This window comes from Thalia democratica, chromosome 1, assembly GCF_965202585.1.
Source record: "Thalia democratica chromosome 1, ktThaDemo2.hap1.1, whole genome shotgun sequence".
NCBI classification, from domain to species: Eukaryota; Metazoa; Chordata; class Thaliacea; order Salpida; family Salpidae; genus Thalia; species Thalia democratica.
In genome coordinates, this window is record NC_139165.1 from 106,847,495 (window position 1) to 106,863,981 (window position 16,487).

Consider the following 16,487-nt stretch of genomic DNA (forward strand, 5'->3'; position numbering starts at 1 on the left):
ACGCCCCTGGTATAGACTAAACCAGGGTTTCAAAACTTTTTTTCAAAATTTTAAACCCTTTAATGAAATTAAAAAAGCCATAACCCCTTTAACAAGATTACTCAAAAACTACCATTAAAAACACCTAAAACATTTTTTTTGCTTTTCCTTTACACCTCCAGAATATCTAATGTGAGTTTTAAATTGTAACCTTTCTGTGGCCCCATTACTGATCATGACCCTCTAGATTTCTGTTACTGGCCCCAAGGAGACTCTAAAAAAATGGTAAGAGATCAGTTAAAGTATGATAAACAAGCTGTATACTTCAAGTTGAAGCGCATAATGTATTTAAAATACTATTTTACAAGTTTTCTAGTTTAGCTTTTGTACAGCAATAGTTATGCTCAACTATACATACATTTATAAACTTATACATTCATCAATTTCGTTCAAGTAAACTTTGGTACAATACTAATAAAAATATTCTAGTTACACTGATCTCATCCATTATAGTTACACTGATCTCGTTTATTTGTTTAAAGTCCCCTTGGGACCCATGATAATTTATTATGTCAGAACTAATTTATTATGATAGTGGTTATACATAAGTATGCTTATTTAGTTTTAAACCTATAATGTTTGTACCTTGTTTTTAGAAGCAAAACAAACAAAACAATTAAAACTTAAATGTTGAACAATCTTAAATATCCTTTAAAAAAATTACATAAACAACTAATTCAGATTAAAGTTATAAAGATTATATTTATATTATGTTCTACAGCTACTAAACACTAATGATCAAAAGTACTTCTTTTTATTTAATTAAACTGATAAATAAAATTGATAAAATTAAATTTTTTGCAGTGTGAGCTATTTTTTGTTAAATTTTTACATCTACAAATGAAAAACTACAATAGTTCGAAAACAACTATTGTGTATTGAAACAAAAACCCATTGACTAGTTAAAACAAAAGTATATCAAGTTGTTTAACTTTACTTGGTGATTCAATTTCAACCTATTAATGTCAAATACATATTTTCAATAAGATTTATTTCAAAAATTGATATCTGTTTTGAACACTTAAAGTAACTCGTCAAAATAACTATTAATGTAATTATTAATCACTTGTAAATATTACAGTTTCATAATAAAGACGTACTTGTATAGCTTTATAAAATAAATTAATAAAAAAACACAAAAACATATATTCTTACTTCTGTCTTGTTGCACCCCAATGACTTCATTGCTTATGACTTCATAAATCAGATTGCATTTATCTACGGTCATATTCTGTTTGCTAACTTTCTTGCTAACTTTGTATTATTATTATTTATTTTAAAGTAATTTTAACCTTAATGCACTGATTGTAAGATTTTTAAATAGGAGTTAGAGAAATACAAAACAATAAACATGGTTGTCATTCTAAGTGAGCTAAAATAGTGTGAGATTTATCAAGCTAGCCAAGTCGGATTGATTTTTAAAGAAAGCTGAAATAAAAACTATAAATCTTCGAAAATTTATTAAAGGTTAACATCTATAAAGTTTTTCAAACTAAAAACAGAAAAAAATAACGAAAAGACGTAATAAGATTTTAACTTTAATACAAAAGAATTTAAAAGGTAATGGAAATAGTCTAAAACTTTAGAAAGCTTAAAGCCTGACTTAAAAAAAAAGTCAAACTAGTCTTAATGTTTCAAGTTAGCTTGAGTGTAGTTATCCAAAAGAGCAATCCTGAATAAATACTTATTTTATATATTGATACAACATATAACTTTTTTTATATTGGTTAAATTTTCAAAACAAAGAAAATTGTTTATTTTTTAATTAAAAAATATAAAAATTTATTTCTTCAAGTTTTTTACAATTTTCAGGTAAACTTTCTTAATGAGAAAATAGGCAATAAGTATTTTTGATAATGAAACTATTTTTATCAAAACAATTTACGAAGTTTTTATATACCATTTGCAACTTATTATTAACAGATTACTAATTTTGTTTTATACTTTATTTCTCAAAGTTTTTCAAAACTATACTATTTCCATTTTCAAGTGATAAATTTTAAATGAATTTGAAAAAAGTTTTGTTAGTAAACTGTACAAAAAATAACTTTGAATTATGACGTATGATTCAATTTAAATAAATACAAACTTTAGTGATTTAGTAAGTAAAACTTAAGTAAAGATATGTTCATTAATAAATTGTTAATAGTTTTGATTTTCCATTTAATGCTATTTGCGTATTTAACTTAGATCGCTCTTCCTTAATCAACATTATTATCTTCCTTAATCAGTTCACGAAGTGACCAAACTTCCAATTGAAGCAAAAAATAGTATCAATTAAAATAAATTTACGAACATTATGAAGTATAAAATATAACAAAAAGAGTTTGAAGCCAAAGTGTGTTCCATAAAAACACAGTTGAGGTCAAAAGTTATACTTTATTTTTACTAACTACCTATAACTTATTCATTTCAGATTGTAGTCTAATAATTAAATAAAAAATGAAAAATAATACATATAATAAATAAAAAGTTTTACTTTTATCTGTTTAAAATGATATTAAAAAAGTCATTGTTTGAATTTTCTCTAAAGGATAATATCAAAAGTGATATGTTAATTTTATATTATATATCTTCAATTTTTTTCTAGAATTTTTTTTCTACTTTTTGCTAATTTTTACCTTTTAGTCGTACAGGAGAATAACATTATTGCTCGACGGCGCCAACTCGTGGTCCTTACCAGGTTGCCAGGGGCTTTTTTATTTAGTTCCTCCTCAACACTAATCTTTTTGCCTGCACAATTATACGGTAAACATTTAATTTTAAAACGTTAATAGATTCATTTACATCTATCATTGTATATAAAACAATTTTTTTAATTTAATTTAGAGTAAGTTTTGATTTTAGTTTTATATAAGATACGTTCAATATATTTTTTAGACAAAACATTCGTGCAAAGTTTTGTCTACTTATTGCTAATTTTTACCTCATAGTTTTACAGGAGAATAATTTTCTCAATGTAGCTCGACGGCGCCAGCTCGTGGTCGTTGTCAGGTTGCCAAGCTGCCTGGGCTGGTGAGGAATCCAGGTCCTCTTCGATACTGATTTTTTTGGCTGCATAAATGCATGGAAAACTTTTAATTCACATTATTTATCAGACTTATTTCAATCCAAAAAAACTAGAGACTTTTTTTTTAGTATATATAGATATATCGAAAAAATGAGCTGTAAAGGAACAAAAAAAAATTAATATTTTATATCTAGTTAGTAATTAACAGAATTTTTTCGATTACTTGTGCTTAATTTATTTTACAAGTATTACTAATAGACAACTGAACAAACATTCAAAATAATATTAAACCAATAAACAAATAAACATTGATCTGGTTGGCATATCAACAAGACAGAGTTATTCAGGAAGAGGTAATAAATAAAACCGCTAGTAAAACTATATAGTTCTTTTAGAATTTGTTTATCATGTAGATTGTGATGTTTTAATATTATAATTATTTTTAGTCCGAACTATTGAAAACAAAAGTACACATAAAATCATTGACCATTACTTTTAATTTAATTTGTTAGGCGAGGACTTGGAAACACCGAAGCGATTGTATATCCTAAACAAGAAAATAACATACGAAAAGCATTATTTGATAATCGAAATATTCGTGATGGAACTATTAAAGGCATGTGTGGAACAAAAGTCCTTAAAAAAGTATTATTACAAAAGTCGCATAGCAATATAACACAGATGAAGTTTAAACAATATACAGCATAACAATTTTTTTTAAACATTGTTATTAAAAAACAAACCATCAAACTCGAATCATTTTGCGAAAACAACCAATAACTATTAAATAGTAAAGTAAATAGTAATAAACAAGACAACAGTACATAATTTTATTTGGGGTTGGTCAAAAACTCACGAAGGGGATTCTTTGCACAAATAACAAATTAAAATCAGAGTAAAAATAAATTAGGAATTCCTTAAAAAAAAATACCAACCATGATAAGAGTTAGGGGTAACAATGGTAGTAAAACATACCATATACCGATCAAAGAAAAGGGCTAGAGGTAATTATCTATTATAAATATTATCTATTTTTAAAAAAACATACTTTACGTACATATAAGTATATTAAATAGATATATACAAATACCTACTAGAGTCTTTCAGGGGAGATGAATATTACTTTAAACAGTAACACTTTTTTTCTCTTAAATAAAACAAATGTTAAGATAACAGTATAAGTATGTTAAACAAACAATAAACGTTAAGTTAGTGCACGTAATGTAATAAAAATAGTGTTTTATTGGGATTTCGATTTAGTTTTTTAAATAGTAATAACTGATGTTAGTTAAGCCCATTTTTAATTTACCAAGCTTGTTCAAGTAAAGTTTGGTACAAAATTAATAAAAAATATTTTAATCTTAATAGTGGTTATGCATAAGTGTTCTTGCTTAGTTTTTAGGTCATAATGTTTGTAACTATTTTTGTAAAGAATAATTAACCAAAACAGTCTCAACTAAAATTTTATACAATTTTAAGTATCCCTATAATAAAAATTGAAAATTTATTAACTTTGACCCTAAAAATTATTATTTGCTAAATTATATATAAATTTTCTTTTTTTTTATAACTGATTAACCAAATTATTACAATTAAACCTTTTACAGTATGTATCATGTTTTATTTGATATTTACTTCTACAAATTAAAAAATAAAGTTGTTCGAACATAACTAATACATATTGAACGACTCATTTTCTAATAAAAATAAATAAAATCCTTTTTTTATTAATTTTACTTGGTTTTGTGGCCAGTTTTAACTAATCAATTTCAAATATATATTTTAAACTAGATTTCCTTCGAAATATGACATCTTTTTTTTACTTAAAGTAATTTTGGAATAAAATAATCAACATAATTACTTATCACTAGCAAATTTTACACTTTTATAATAAAAAGGTATTTGTGTATTTTTAAAAAATCAGTTAATATAAAATCAAAAAACCACCTCTCCCCAATATTCTCTGTAACGTCAGATCTTTGATTCCATTTTTTCTTATGCGATATTCTTATTTGCTGTTATTCCATGCAAACTGTATATTATCAAATATTTTAAAACATGTTAAACCTTATTGCACTAGCTATAAGATCTTAAAATAAGAGTTAAAGGCCAAGTATGGTTGTCATTCTGAGTGAACAGAAAGTAGCCTGTTTCTGAGTGAATTGATATTTAATAAGCTAGCTAAGTCGGCCTAATTTTCAAAAACAAAAAGTAGTATGTTTGAAAACTTGATAACAATTACTTTTAATCAAGTTTTGAAAACGTTAAACATCATAATCTTAACAAAAGGACGAAAAAAAACTTAACGTTAAAGAAATTAAAAGTAGTCTAAGATTTAAAAAAAAAACATATAAACAGCCTGACTTAAAAAACGTTCAAACTAAAAAATTGACAACCAAATACTTGGAATTAACAGTATTTTATCAAGTTAGTTTATAAGGTAATCATATTAACAGTTAAAGCATCATTAAAAATATTTTCAATTAAGTTAAATTTAGTTGTCTTCCATTAGAAGATTGTTAAGTTATAAGTTAAGTTATGATGTATATTAACTTTTAAAGCAGGTGTTTAGTAATTTTGACTAGTTATTTAATAACGTATTATAAATAGTGGTTTGTATAAGTTTCCACGTATTATGTTGAACTTTATAATTTGTTTCAGATATTTTTTGTTAGAATTATGTTTATTGGTTTATTTGAATTTTTATTTAAGTAGTTAAATATTAATTTACTTTTTTATTTTCAGTATGTGTACTAATAATTACACTTTAACTAAATGTAATATATAAAAAAAGGTTCATTATTGCATAGAAAAAAATATATATATGTTTCTGAACTGATATATGAAAGTCATAGTTTGAAATATTTAAGAGACAGAAAGGGATATATTAGTTTTATCTTACAATTATTATTCATTTTGTTAAATAGCAAATTTTTGTCTACTTATAGCTAATTTTTACCTGGTAATTGTACATTAAGTTTGTATAAGTTTACACGTCTAATGTTAAGCTTTATTTTTTTATAGCAATTATTTTGTTGTTAAAATTGTGCTTATTGGTTTACTTGAACTTTTATTTACATTATTAAACGGTAATTTACTAAAATATTTTCAGTTTATATTCTAGTAATTACATATAGTATAAGTAAACAAAAAGTTAAATATTGCATACAAAAAAATGAAATATTTATATATTACTTGTTGAACTGATATACAATAGTTATTGTTTGAAATCTCTTTACAGACAGAAATCATAAGTGGTATATTAGTTTTACTTTGCACATGTAGTTTTTTGTAAAATAGCAAACTTTTGTCTACTTATAGCTAATTTTTACCTCGTAGTCGTACAGGAAGACAATTTTAGCTCGACGGCGCCAACTCGTGGCCTTTACCAGGTTGCTTTGGGCTGGCGGGGAATCCAGGTCTTTATCTTAATACCTGCACAATTGAATAGTAAATATTTAAAATACACAAAATAGTTAATGTAAAATGTGTTAAAAGTTTCATCCAATGAAATTTTACTTTTTTATTGCTTTTCGGTAAATATAGAATGTAACAATAAATTTAGCTGCAGAGAAACAAAAGCTTTGAAAACTTTTTATTTTGATTATATTGTTTCAAATATGACTGATTTATTTAGTTATTGAGAGAAATCTTATCGATAATTGGTGCAGTTTTTTTATTGTTAATTACAAATAAAAACTGAACATTCTTTTTAAACCAATAAAGAAATAAAAAATTTTCTAGTAGGCAAGTGAGAGAGACAAGAGGGCAAATCAGGAAAGGTAAATGTTTTACAGGAAGAAGTAAAATTGTAAAAGAAATACAAACTGTTAGTACGTAGATATTTAGTAGTCGTACCAAAATTGTATGTTTTGTAAATTGTGATCTTTTATTAATATATACACGATGGTCTGAATGTATCTAGGATAAAAATAAAAGTTTTTAGAAAAGTTTCTGAAGATTATTTTAATTGTAGAATAGGGGCAAAAATTTTGGAGCACCGAATTAATAAAATAACGATATTCTGTATTCAAAGTATTTGTAATCAGAGGCATGTTTGGAACAGTGTTCGTTAAAATAAAATTCAGATAAGTTACAAAAGTTACTAAAATATTTAACATAGGTAAAGCTAAAAAAAGGTTACAGTCATAAATTATAAACAATTAGTTTTTGACTGGGAAACAGTATTAATGTAAACAAATTATCAAACTCAACTTAGATCGTGAAAACAACCCACAAGAATAGAAAATTATATGAAATTAATAATAAATAACATATACAGTACACACTTTTATTGGGAACATGTGAAATATGCACGAAGGGTAAATTTTTTACAAAAGCAAAATAAACAAATAAAAATAAATAAAACAAGTAACGACCAAGGATAAGGGTTGAGGGTAGCAGTGATAGTAAAAAACAAACATAAAACAACGAAAATGAGGTTACAGACCAAGAGAAGGGGTAACAGTGGTAGTAAATTAAGTTAATAAAAGAACAAAAAGATAAAATATTTTAAGTCAGGGTAAGGGGTCACAATAATAAAAAATAGATAACAAAAAAATTCAACCCGTGCAAAAAAGTAACTTCTTGCATATTAGACACTCACCGAAAAAATAAAAAACACGTAAATAAAATAATTATAACAAAACAAAAAGAAGTTACCGACCGAGGACAAGGGTTATGGGTAGCAGTGAAAGTAAAAAAAAAAGATAAAAAAAAATTTTTAATATAAAAAAAAAGTTTCAACTCGTGTAAAAGTGCATACTTTAATTAAAGTGTTAACATTACTAAACTTAGACTGTTTTATATCTTAGTTATATAATTTTAGTTTATTTACACTGTGGTGATACAAAACATTCTTTTTAGAATTATATAGTTTAGTTGTAAAAACAAGATTCGATTTATTTATCTATTTATTTATTAGAATATATCTATTTAAATATGTTGAAATATGATTTATCTAAATTAAGCGAAAATATCAAACAAGAGATTGGTTTCTTTGAAACCTACAACTTGAACAATTTAAATTTTAAATTTTTATCTTTATTAGATAAATAATAAGTAAAATTTTAAAAAAATATTGTAGTTGTTCAAGAAAGTTAAAAGTAATATTGTATCTTTAAAGTAGCTTTATTTTAACTTTTTTTAACAATTTATTTTTTTATGATTCAATGTAATTGTAGTCAAAAACGTACTTAATTGTTATATATAAAACTAAAGGCTTCAAAATAATAAGACTTTTTTGGCTTTTTAAAAAAATTGACACAACTTACATAAAAATAACTTTGGTGGAGACAATATATGAATTTAATAGAATTAAATTACTTTAATTAAATTAAAATTTGTGTTGCTTAGAAAAAAATATATTCAAAATACTACTAAGGGAATAATTGTGTTGTGTGTTTCATTTATTGTATATTTTACAGAGACATTATAATCTTTTTGATGAAAAAATGTAAGGTTTTGGAAGTATAAGTTTATTTGTTGATTAAAAGTATTAAGTAAAACTTAAGGAAAAAAAATTATAAATGGTATTTTAAATAGTATTTATATAATAAAAAAAAAATATTGTAACCCAGGGGAGTGTCTAGACTTTTTTAAATGGGATAATTTTTTTTTCAATAAAATGGTATTTTGTTTATAGCTTTTTTCATATAATTTGGAAAAATTCTTAACAGTCTAATACATAACTGTCTAAACCTTCTAAGGACATTTTATAAACAAAATTTTTATTATAAAATTCTAATTTAAAGATATTTTGAGAATTTTACAAATCAGTTAAACAGAATCAAAATCTACGTAAGTAATCTGGCTCTTTATTTTTCAGTAAACTAACTTAAATACAAACCTTTGTTTTGTTTTAAATGACAATGTGAAACTTTTGTCTTACGTAGTGAAGCTAACATGAATAACGAAATACTTTATACATAATAAGCTAAAAACAAACTTATAATCAAAATTAGTAATTAACTTCTCTTAACAGTAGAAAAACATGTTCAGTGAAATGTAAATATATTTCTTAGTCAAACAATCCCAGTTAAAATAGTTAGTTAAAAACAAAAATTGAATTTTCAAAGAGAAATTAAATCAAAATGTTATAAAAAAACAATCTAGTAGTCGTGAAGAGTCGTTTTACATTTTGATTCAAAAAGAATTGTAACACTTTCTCAATTTTGTTAAAATAAATACAATATTTGGTTAAAAATAGAATCTTTTAAGTTGTAAAATCATTCAAAAATATTATTCAAATACTTTTTGTTGGCTAACTTTAAATGGTAAGCTTCTTGTGAAATGGTAAGCTTCAAATGTGAAACTTTTATTGTTTAGTTCTTACATTTTTCCACGGTAAGATGTATAATTTTTATTGTATTTCTTTAAAAATTATGAACTAAACTTAAACTGACATCAAAAATTGACATAGATATGAGTTTTTATTAAGTTATTCTAAATGAAAATTAAATTTAGTCGCTTTCTTTATTAAGTTTATTCCAGTTTTTTAAGAGGTTGCATAAGAAACAGGAAACCAGTTAAAAGTTGCCTCTAATACAACCTGTTTTTTGTCGTATACTATGTAAATTTTATAGTTTACATGTAAAAATTGTTTAAAGTTCCACAATTTAAGTTTAAAATTTATTTTTTCTATAATTGCTCAAAACTCTAGATTTCCCAGTTTTTTACACAACTTCTAAAATTCTAGGATTCAATGCATCATGGCACTGTAAGTTATCACTAACGTAAAAAAACTAAACACAAAGCTTTTTAAAATTTAGCTTAACAAGCAAAATCAAGTTTTTTAAATGATTTATACAGATATTGTACTTTCTATAGGTTTTACATACATTTAATTGTAATTACCTCATACTTGCGGATAACTTAGTGATTAAGCTGTCTGATAGTAACCAAGGGAAAATCATTCCTGGATAAGACGTAAGAAAGTGGTGGACAAGACGTGGTGAACGGTTCAATAACCGAAAGGTATATCGTGCACCGTGTCCAAGAACCAAAAATATTGAGCGTTATTTTGTCATTCAATAAACTTCCAAAAATTAATTATCAAAAGAGTAGCTTGAAGTAAACAAAAGGTGAAATGCTGTTAAACATTAAAAAAGTTTTATTATTTGAATACAAAGAGTAAAAAGCACACTTACAGGCTTTCTGAGTTTTTTGTAAGTGAGTTATTAAACAAGAACTAATTTAACTAAAAACTAATTTGAAATTATACAGTTGACTTTTCATTAAACTAAATATACAATGTATAAGGTTTTAAATTCTATAAACAAAATAAACTTAAGTTTTAGCTTTCTGAGTAATTACTTGTTGTGCATATCTGTCTATGTATAACAATAGTATTCAAAAAAAGTTATTATGAATAAACTAATAAAAATAGATTAAAACTTAAATTATTGTAAATAAAGAGTTTAGTTTGAACAATATTTAGTACTTTTTTTAAATATGTGTTCTTTAGACTTGATTTATTATAAAACGCAGCCATTAATAGTTTTAGCGTTATATATATATATATATAAGTTTTGAATTGAATATATTTTTATAACTTGAAACAATGTTATATAATATAAATAAATATGTAGTGCAATAACAAAAAACATTTGTACTTCCCAAGTCCTTTGACTCTATTTCAAGCTTAAATTTATAGTTCATTTTTAATTTAACTATAAACTTTATTTCAAAAAAAATATCTTTACGAAGTTAGTTTTAAACTATTGATGTACTTATAGTTCTATTTTTATCAAGTTAAAGTAAAAGTTTGGGTACTTCTTTAATGACAATTAAAACACTCATACTTGGTTTACAATGCTAATTAATTTTCTATAAATATATTCTACACCATGATAACAAAACAAAATTAATGTAAATAATAAACGTAAAAATCTTACGTTTAATTAGTCAATAGTAAAAGAAGTGGCTTAAATATAAAACAGCTAAATATTTATCGGTAATGTTTAAGTTGAGCATGTTTTTAAGATTTTTATTTTATCTATACTTTATATTTTACAAACTTAGCAAACTCCTATTCCTAAAATAATGTACTAAAGTTTAAATTACAAAATTTTAGATTTAACTTAAGTTAATCAAGTGAAAAAAATCAGTTTTAAAAGTTTACTTTTATTAATTAGCTTAAAGCTAATAAACCTAATGATTTAATATATATAGTTGATATTTGATATGAATAATTTGTTCATTTTTGACAAAAAAATAAGTTTTTGCCAAAGACAATACAAAACTTAAGTTCTGTTTAAAATCCAAAATGTTTATATGACCAAGTTTGAATAAATTGTTTAAATTAAAAAATGTGTGTGTAAACACGTACATAAACATATTTAGGTTAAGAAATACAGCCTTATAAACAATTGAAAACAACAAAAAAAAGAGATAATTTTAATCAAAATCCAACTTAAAATTAGATAAATTTCTCATGCAAATAACAATATAAATTATGCACTATTATTCAACATACATAAAAAAACTAACCTTTTAATTTGAACTAAGTTTTTCTGAAGTGCAGTTCATAAGGTATAGTTCATTCCTCTTTCTGTTTTATTATTATGTTTATTATTATAGTAGAAATAAACTTGTTTGAATATAATTTTCGTAAAAAGTTAAGTTAACGAAAGTTTGTTAGAGCAATAAGAATTAAATTTCCTATAAGATTTTACAGTCTCTAGTGAGCTTGATTACAAAAAAGAATTTAAAACATAGCTCTTTTATTAGTAAGGTTTTAGTAAAGTTTTATTTTCAAAATTTTATTTTTAATTTAGTTCCTATTTAAATTAATGAAGTAATTTAGTATAGCTATTATTTAAAAAAAAATAATGTTACAAACAAGGAATATAGTTAGTTTTAAAGGTGTAAAATTATAAAAAAACAAAGCCTAAAATTGTAATATTTTATAGAAATATTGTTATATTTTTTGATACTTAAATTCTTTTAAAATATACTTTGAATTAGTTACTATTTTTAAACTTTGTTTTAGATCTTATAAATATAGGAAAAAATAAACCTTTGAAAATTTACACATTTTTATAACTTTTTTTTGTGAATTTTCCAAACTGTTTTATAATATTTAGATAATACTCTTTGTAATAATTTATTATTAAAAATATTTTTTTAATCATCAAATCTTAAATTGTAAGTAGAATTTTAAACACTACAGCTTTACAATACAAATTTAAAACTTGTAACAACTTGTAATAAACTTGTAAACAACTTGTAAAACTTGTAACTCTTTGTAATAATTTATTATTAAAAATATTTTTTTAATCATCAAATCTTAAATTGTAAGTAGAATTTTAAACACTACAGCTTTACAATACAAATTTAAAACTTGTAACAACGAAGCCATTTAATATTGATTATAATTTTTACAACGTTGTAAGTAATTTTTAATGGTTAGAAAAATGTCTAAATAATAGTTAGTGAAAATAATTAACCATTTAATTAATAATATATTTATCATGAATTTATAGATAAATATATATCATACCAAAAAAATCATGAGTATACAAACATGCTTAAATCAAATAACTTTTAATAATTTAAAACTTCAATATTTAGAACTGCTAATAAAATTAGATTTATAGTCAACAAATTATATACTCTCATTCAAGATTTAATTAACATATAATAAATAATCATCCACAGAGTAAATACATAACAAATTAAATTAAAAAGTTTTGTAAGATGTAAAACAAAAACTAAAAGTTACAACACTAAATTTTCATTGTTATAATATTTAATTTAAGGATAATAGTATATATATAGTATAAAGTATTTGTTTAAAATTTGTTTGCTTAATTAGCATATGAATGTATTTGCTAAAAGGTTAAATATTGAAATGTTTTTTTAAAAACGAACAAACTTAGTTTAATTGAGATAAAAAGAACAAACATTTAAAACAAAAGTTTACCCAATCAAATTTCATTGAGACTTTTGTTTGGTAGTCCGCGGAAAGCTAGCTCCTATCAAATATAAAAATGGTTTTTAAATTATCAGTCTATTCTGTAAACAAGTTTTATTGACCAAATAAGTATAATAAATCAATTAAAAGATGATAATTTACTACAATAGTTTTTTATTAAGTGTGTATAGAACACTACAAGTATTGAAATTTTATTCAATTTTGTAGGTAAAACTGTAACTTACTTATTGAATTACTTACTTATTTACTTGTTTACACTTTTTGAGAATACTATTTGCTTTATTAACTACTTCCTTTTAAATTTAGCTAAACAATATAATTTTTTATAAGTGTTTGATGATTCAGTAAGTTTTTTTTATTTAACAAACATAATTTAGACTTATAGAGTATAAAGCAGCGTTTCCAAAAATGGGCAACTTGGCTCTTTGGGGGCTATTTCAGAAATTTAGGGTGCCATAAGCTGTAAAAGGAGCCTAAAGGAGGGCTTTAGTAATAATTTGAAACTTTCACTAGATATTGTTGAGTTGAAGATAAAGATCTTAAAAAGGTCTTGACGTAATTAAAGGTAGTTTTTTGAAAAATCTTGTTGAGGGGGCCAGAGTTTATAGTTTATTCAATGACAAAAAAAAATAGCTCAAAACATTTGGTTTAAGGACCTGGTGCACAAAAGAACTTTTGGCTGTCAAGTCCCACACCACGGATACCTTTTAACGTCTTGTAAGGACTTTTCCGTAGTTTTTTTTATTACTAAAAAGTGGGCCTAATGAAAAAAAAAAGCTTTGCAAAACCTAGTTTAAAGGTTATATAGAATGATTTTTTCCGACTTATTTAAACAAGTTTTTCTATTTAAACCTAATACCAAATTTATTTACGTGGTCTACATGTAAATTCTGATTTTATGACTGTAAACCGTTACACCTGTTTAATACACCATCATTGTGTATTTTTATAGGTTTGTGAAATGTATAGCCCTTAACTTACCTAGCGTGAGATTGTCCTATGCAAATTAAAATAATTAGTAATTTAACAACAATTATTTCTAAATGCGCTTTAAATATAGTTTCAAGCAAGTAATAGAGGTTTTCAATATCATTTTTCATGGCAATTTTACTATAGAAGCGCAAAACTTTGTAGTTAAAAACTTAAGTGCCCTTATTTAAAATTATTTTTCCCGTTTGTTGGTCAGCACTCTGTTAGTTGTATCGGCATAACCTAATAGGTGGTCATTTAATTTTTTTTTTAAATTGTAAGTTTTTATTAGACATGGACTTTTAAATTTAACATAAATTTCAGTTCTCTGATTTTTGATTGTAATGTAACTAATTGAAGTACTTTTAAAATTTTACTTTTAAATTGCTAGTTCACTTGATCTAAAATTTTGTAAATATCTTAATTACTGAATCACTGATATACTTGTCTCACTAAAAATATTCATTTCATTACAATCACTAAAGTGTCAATTAAAAATTCTGAAATTTACATATCCTTACTATACAATTTAATTTTTAATTTTTAATATTTTTCAACTGCTATAAACTAACATTTTGCCAATGTTTCCATAAGACTGACTTAAATTCTACTAGTATGACTCATAATAGAAAATCTGCGGTAAAGAACCTATACAGTTTATATAATACATTTTTTTAATTTATGCCGCCGAGCAAAGATTTTCTAATTTTTATTAAGTTAGGTCAGCATACGACTATTATGGAAAAATCTGGCCAGCCGGTGATATGTTTTCAAGTTGCAGGAATTGATAAAGATGATAATGTTGAGATGATATGAAATTATAAATTATATTCAAATAGTGATATGTCTACAAAATCATTCAATTACTAGTTTAAGTTGATGTATGACCTAAATCACTACATATAGTAAATAAGCTGGACAATTTCTACCACGTAAAGTCAACAAAATCATCATTTAGTAGTTTATTTAATCTAAATGTGTTTATAATTTATAATGTCAAGCAAAAGTTAATAAAGATAGAATTTTAAAACAAAGATCTAAAGTCGTTAAAATGTCTGACATGAATTGCCTTATAAGGGCTTGTTTTACACAGAGTTGATTTAGTAAGTGCTGTGAGATATAGTAGTTTAAATATTATACTTTGAAACCAAAAATAGATAATTATAAATAAGCAAAATTTATAGTGATTTAGTTAAAACAAAACCTTGGAAGAACGCTGTGATGTGATGTACTTCGGATGTGTATTATCCATGTGTTTATAGTGTGATCAAGTGGATGGAAGCTATTGGTATCCAAGCTTTGGATATTTATCAACTATTATTTAATTGATTTAACATAAACTTAGAAAAAGCTGAACAAGAAATAAATTTTGATCACTATTAATGTATAATTGTGAAAAAAACATAACCAGTATAAAGTGTTAACAATTAATCAAACAAAAAGACTAATGATGTTTTTGGCAGTAGTAGAGAAAAATAAAGTTTAAATCAATTTAAAAAAACAATTAATCGAATGTAACTAAACAAATACTAAACTATTGTTATTTTACTACCTTATAATTTAAAGTAGTAGTACTGTTACTTGTCTTTCAGTTTTATTCTAACAAAAAGCTAAAGTGTATTCAATATAGTCAAACAAAAACTGCAATTAATTTGTTAACATTAATTCAAAACGTTTCTGCTACCTAATATATGTAAGCTTAAATAGTATCATTACAATGTAATTTATTACTATAGAAATTATAAATTATTTATTATAAATTTTGTATTAATATTGCTTAGCTAACTTAATTGCATGCTTGAATAGCCACAGGCAGTATTTTGTTGACCATCGAAAATGTACTTTTCAATATGTCAGTGTTCACCTGGCCATTCAAACAGCATCAAAGCAGCTAATAATGTAAATGTTACTCCAAGAAAAAGCTTATTAATTCTTATTTCACTGAATTAAATAAATTACATTTAAAGAATAGTTAAAAATAATAATCCGTTTTATCATGTAATTAAGTCTTAGACGTAACATTAAGCTGTGTCCGAGCCCCGTGGTGTATGACTCTACAACCGAAAGATTTCTAAAAGCTTTTTTCCTTTGACAAAACATTTTAAGCGCTTTCTTTTTTCATCAAAAATCTTTAGGTTGTAAAATTATAATTTTAAGTTTTTTTTTTTATACTAGAATTTTTATTAATGTTTTATGTAACTAAAATTCGATATATGTCTTTTTATATTAATAAATAGTAACAGATAAGAAAAATAAAGAATTTTTAATATTTAAGAAATCATGAAACGAAAAATTACTTTAAATACTTTTCAAAACATGAAACTTTTATAAAGTTTTTATGAAAGAATAGTTTTAGCATGGTAAATTAATCAAAAGGCTATTATTTTATAAAATCATTAAAAAAAGCAGATTTCTACAAAATACAGCCAGGGAGGCCGAAAAGTGAGATAAAAGTTTTTACGGTTGAATTTGTATTAGGCACTTAGAACGTAAATTAATAATTAATTTTGGTTTTTGACTACTTTTTTAATT

General features: G+C 24.0%; 1 protein-coding gene and 1 long non-coding RNA gene across 7 annotated transcripts in view; both read right to left on the bottom strand.

The window, feature by feature from the left end:
• Positions 1 to 1,519, bottom strand: part of LOC145850044 (uncharacterized) — a 60,998-nt gene extending 59,479 nt beyond the window's left edge. For all 6 annotated transcript variants that reach the window (XM_082955226.1, XM_082955219.1, XM_082955212.1 and 3 more), the window contains exon 1: positions 1,195 to 1,519. In XM_082955226.1, coding sequence (XP_082811352.1) covers positions 1,195 to 1,224 — 30 coding nt within the window. In that variant the 5' untranslated portion in view covers positions 1,225 to 1,519. The remainder of the gene's footprint in view (positions 1 to 1,194) is intronic.
• A 598-nt stretch (positions 1,520 to 2,117) lies between these two features.
• On the bottom strand, positions 2,118 to 15,244 carry LOC145850085 (uncharacterized). Its single transcript, XR_014372384.1, has 7 exons — positions 15,160 to 15,244; positions 12,975 to 13,026; positions 11,540 to 11,600; positions 6,382 to 6,484; positions 4,997 to 5,081; positions 2,966 to 3,093; positions 2,118 to 2,772 (listed from the first exon to the last, which is right to left on the bottom strand). It is a non-coding gene; the product is annotated as an uncharacterized LOC145850085 (long non-coding RNA).
• Positions 15,245 to 16,487: the final 1,243 nt, after the last annotated feature.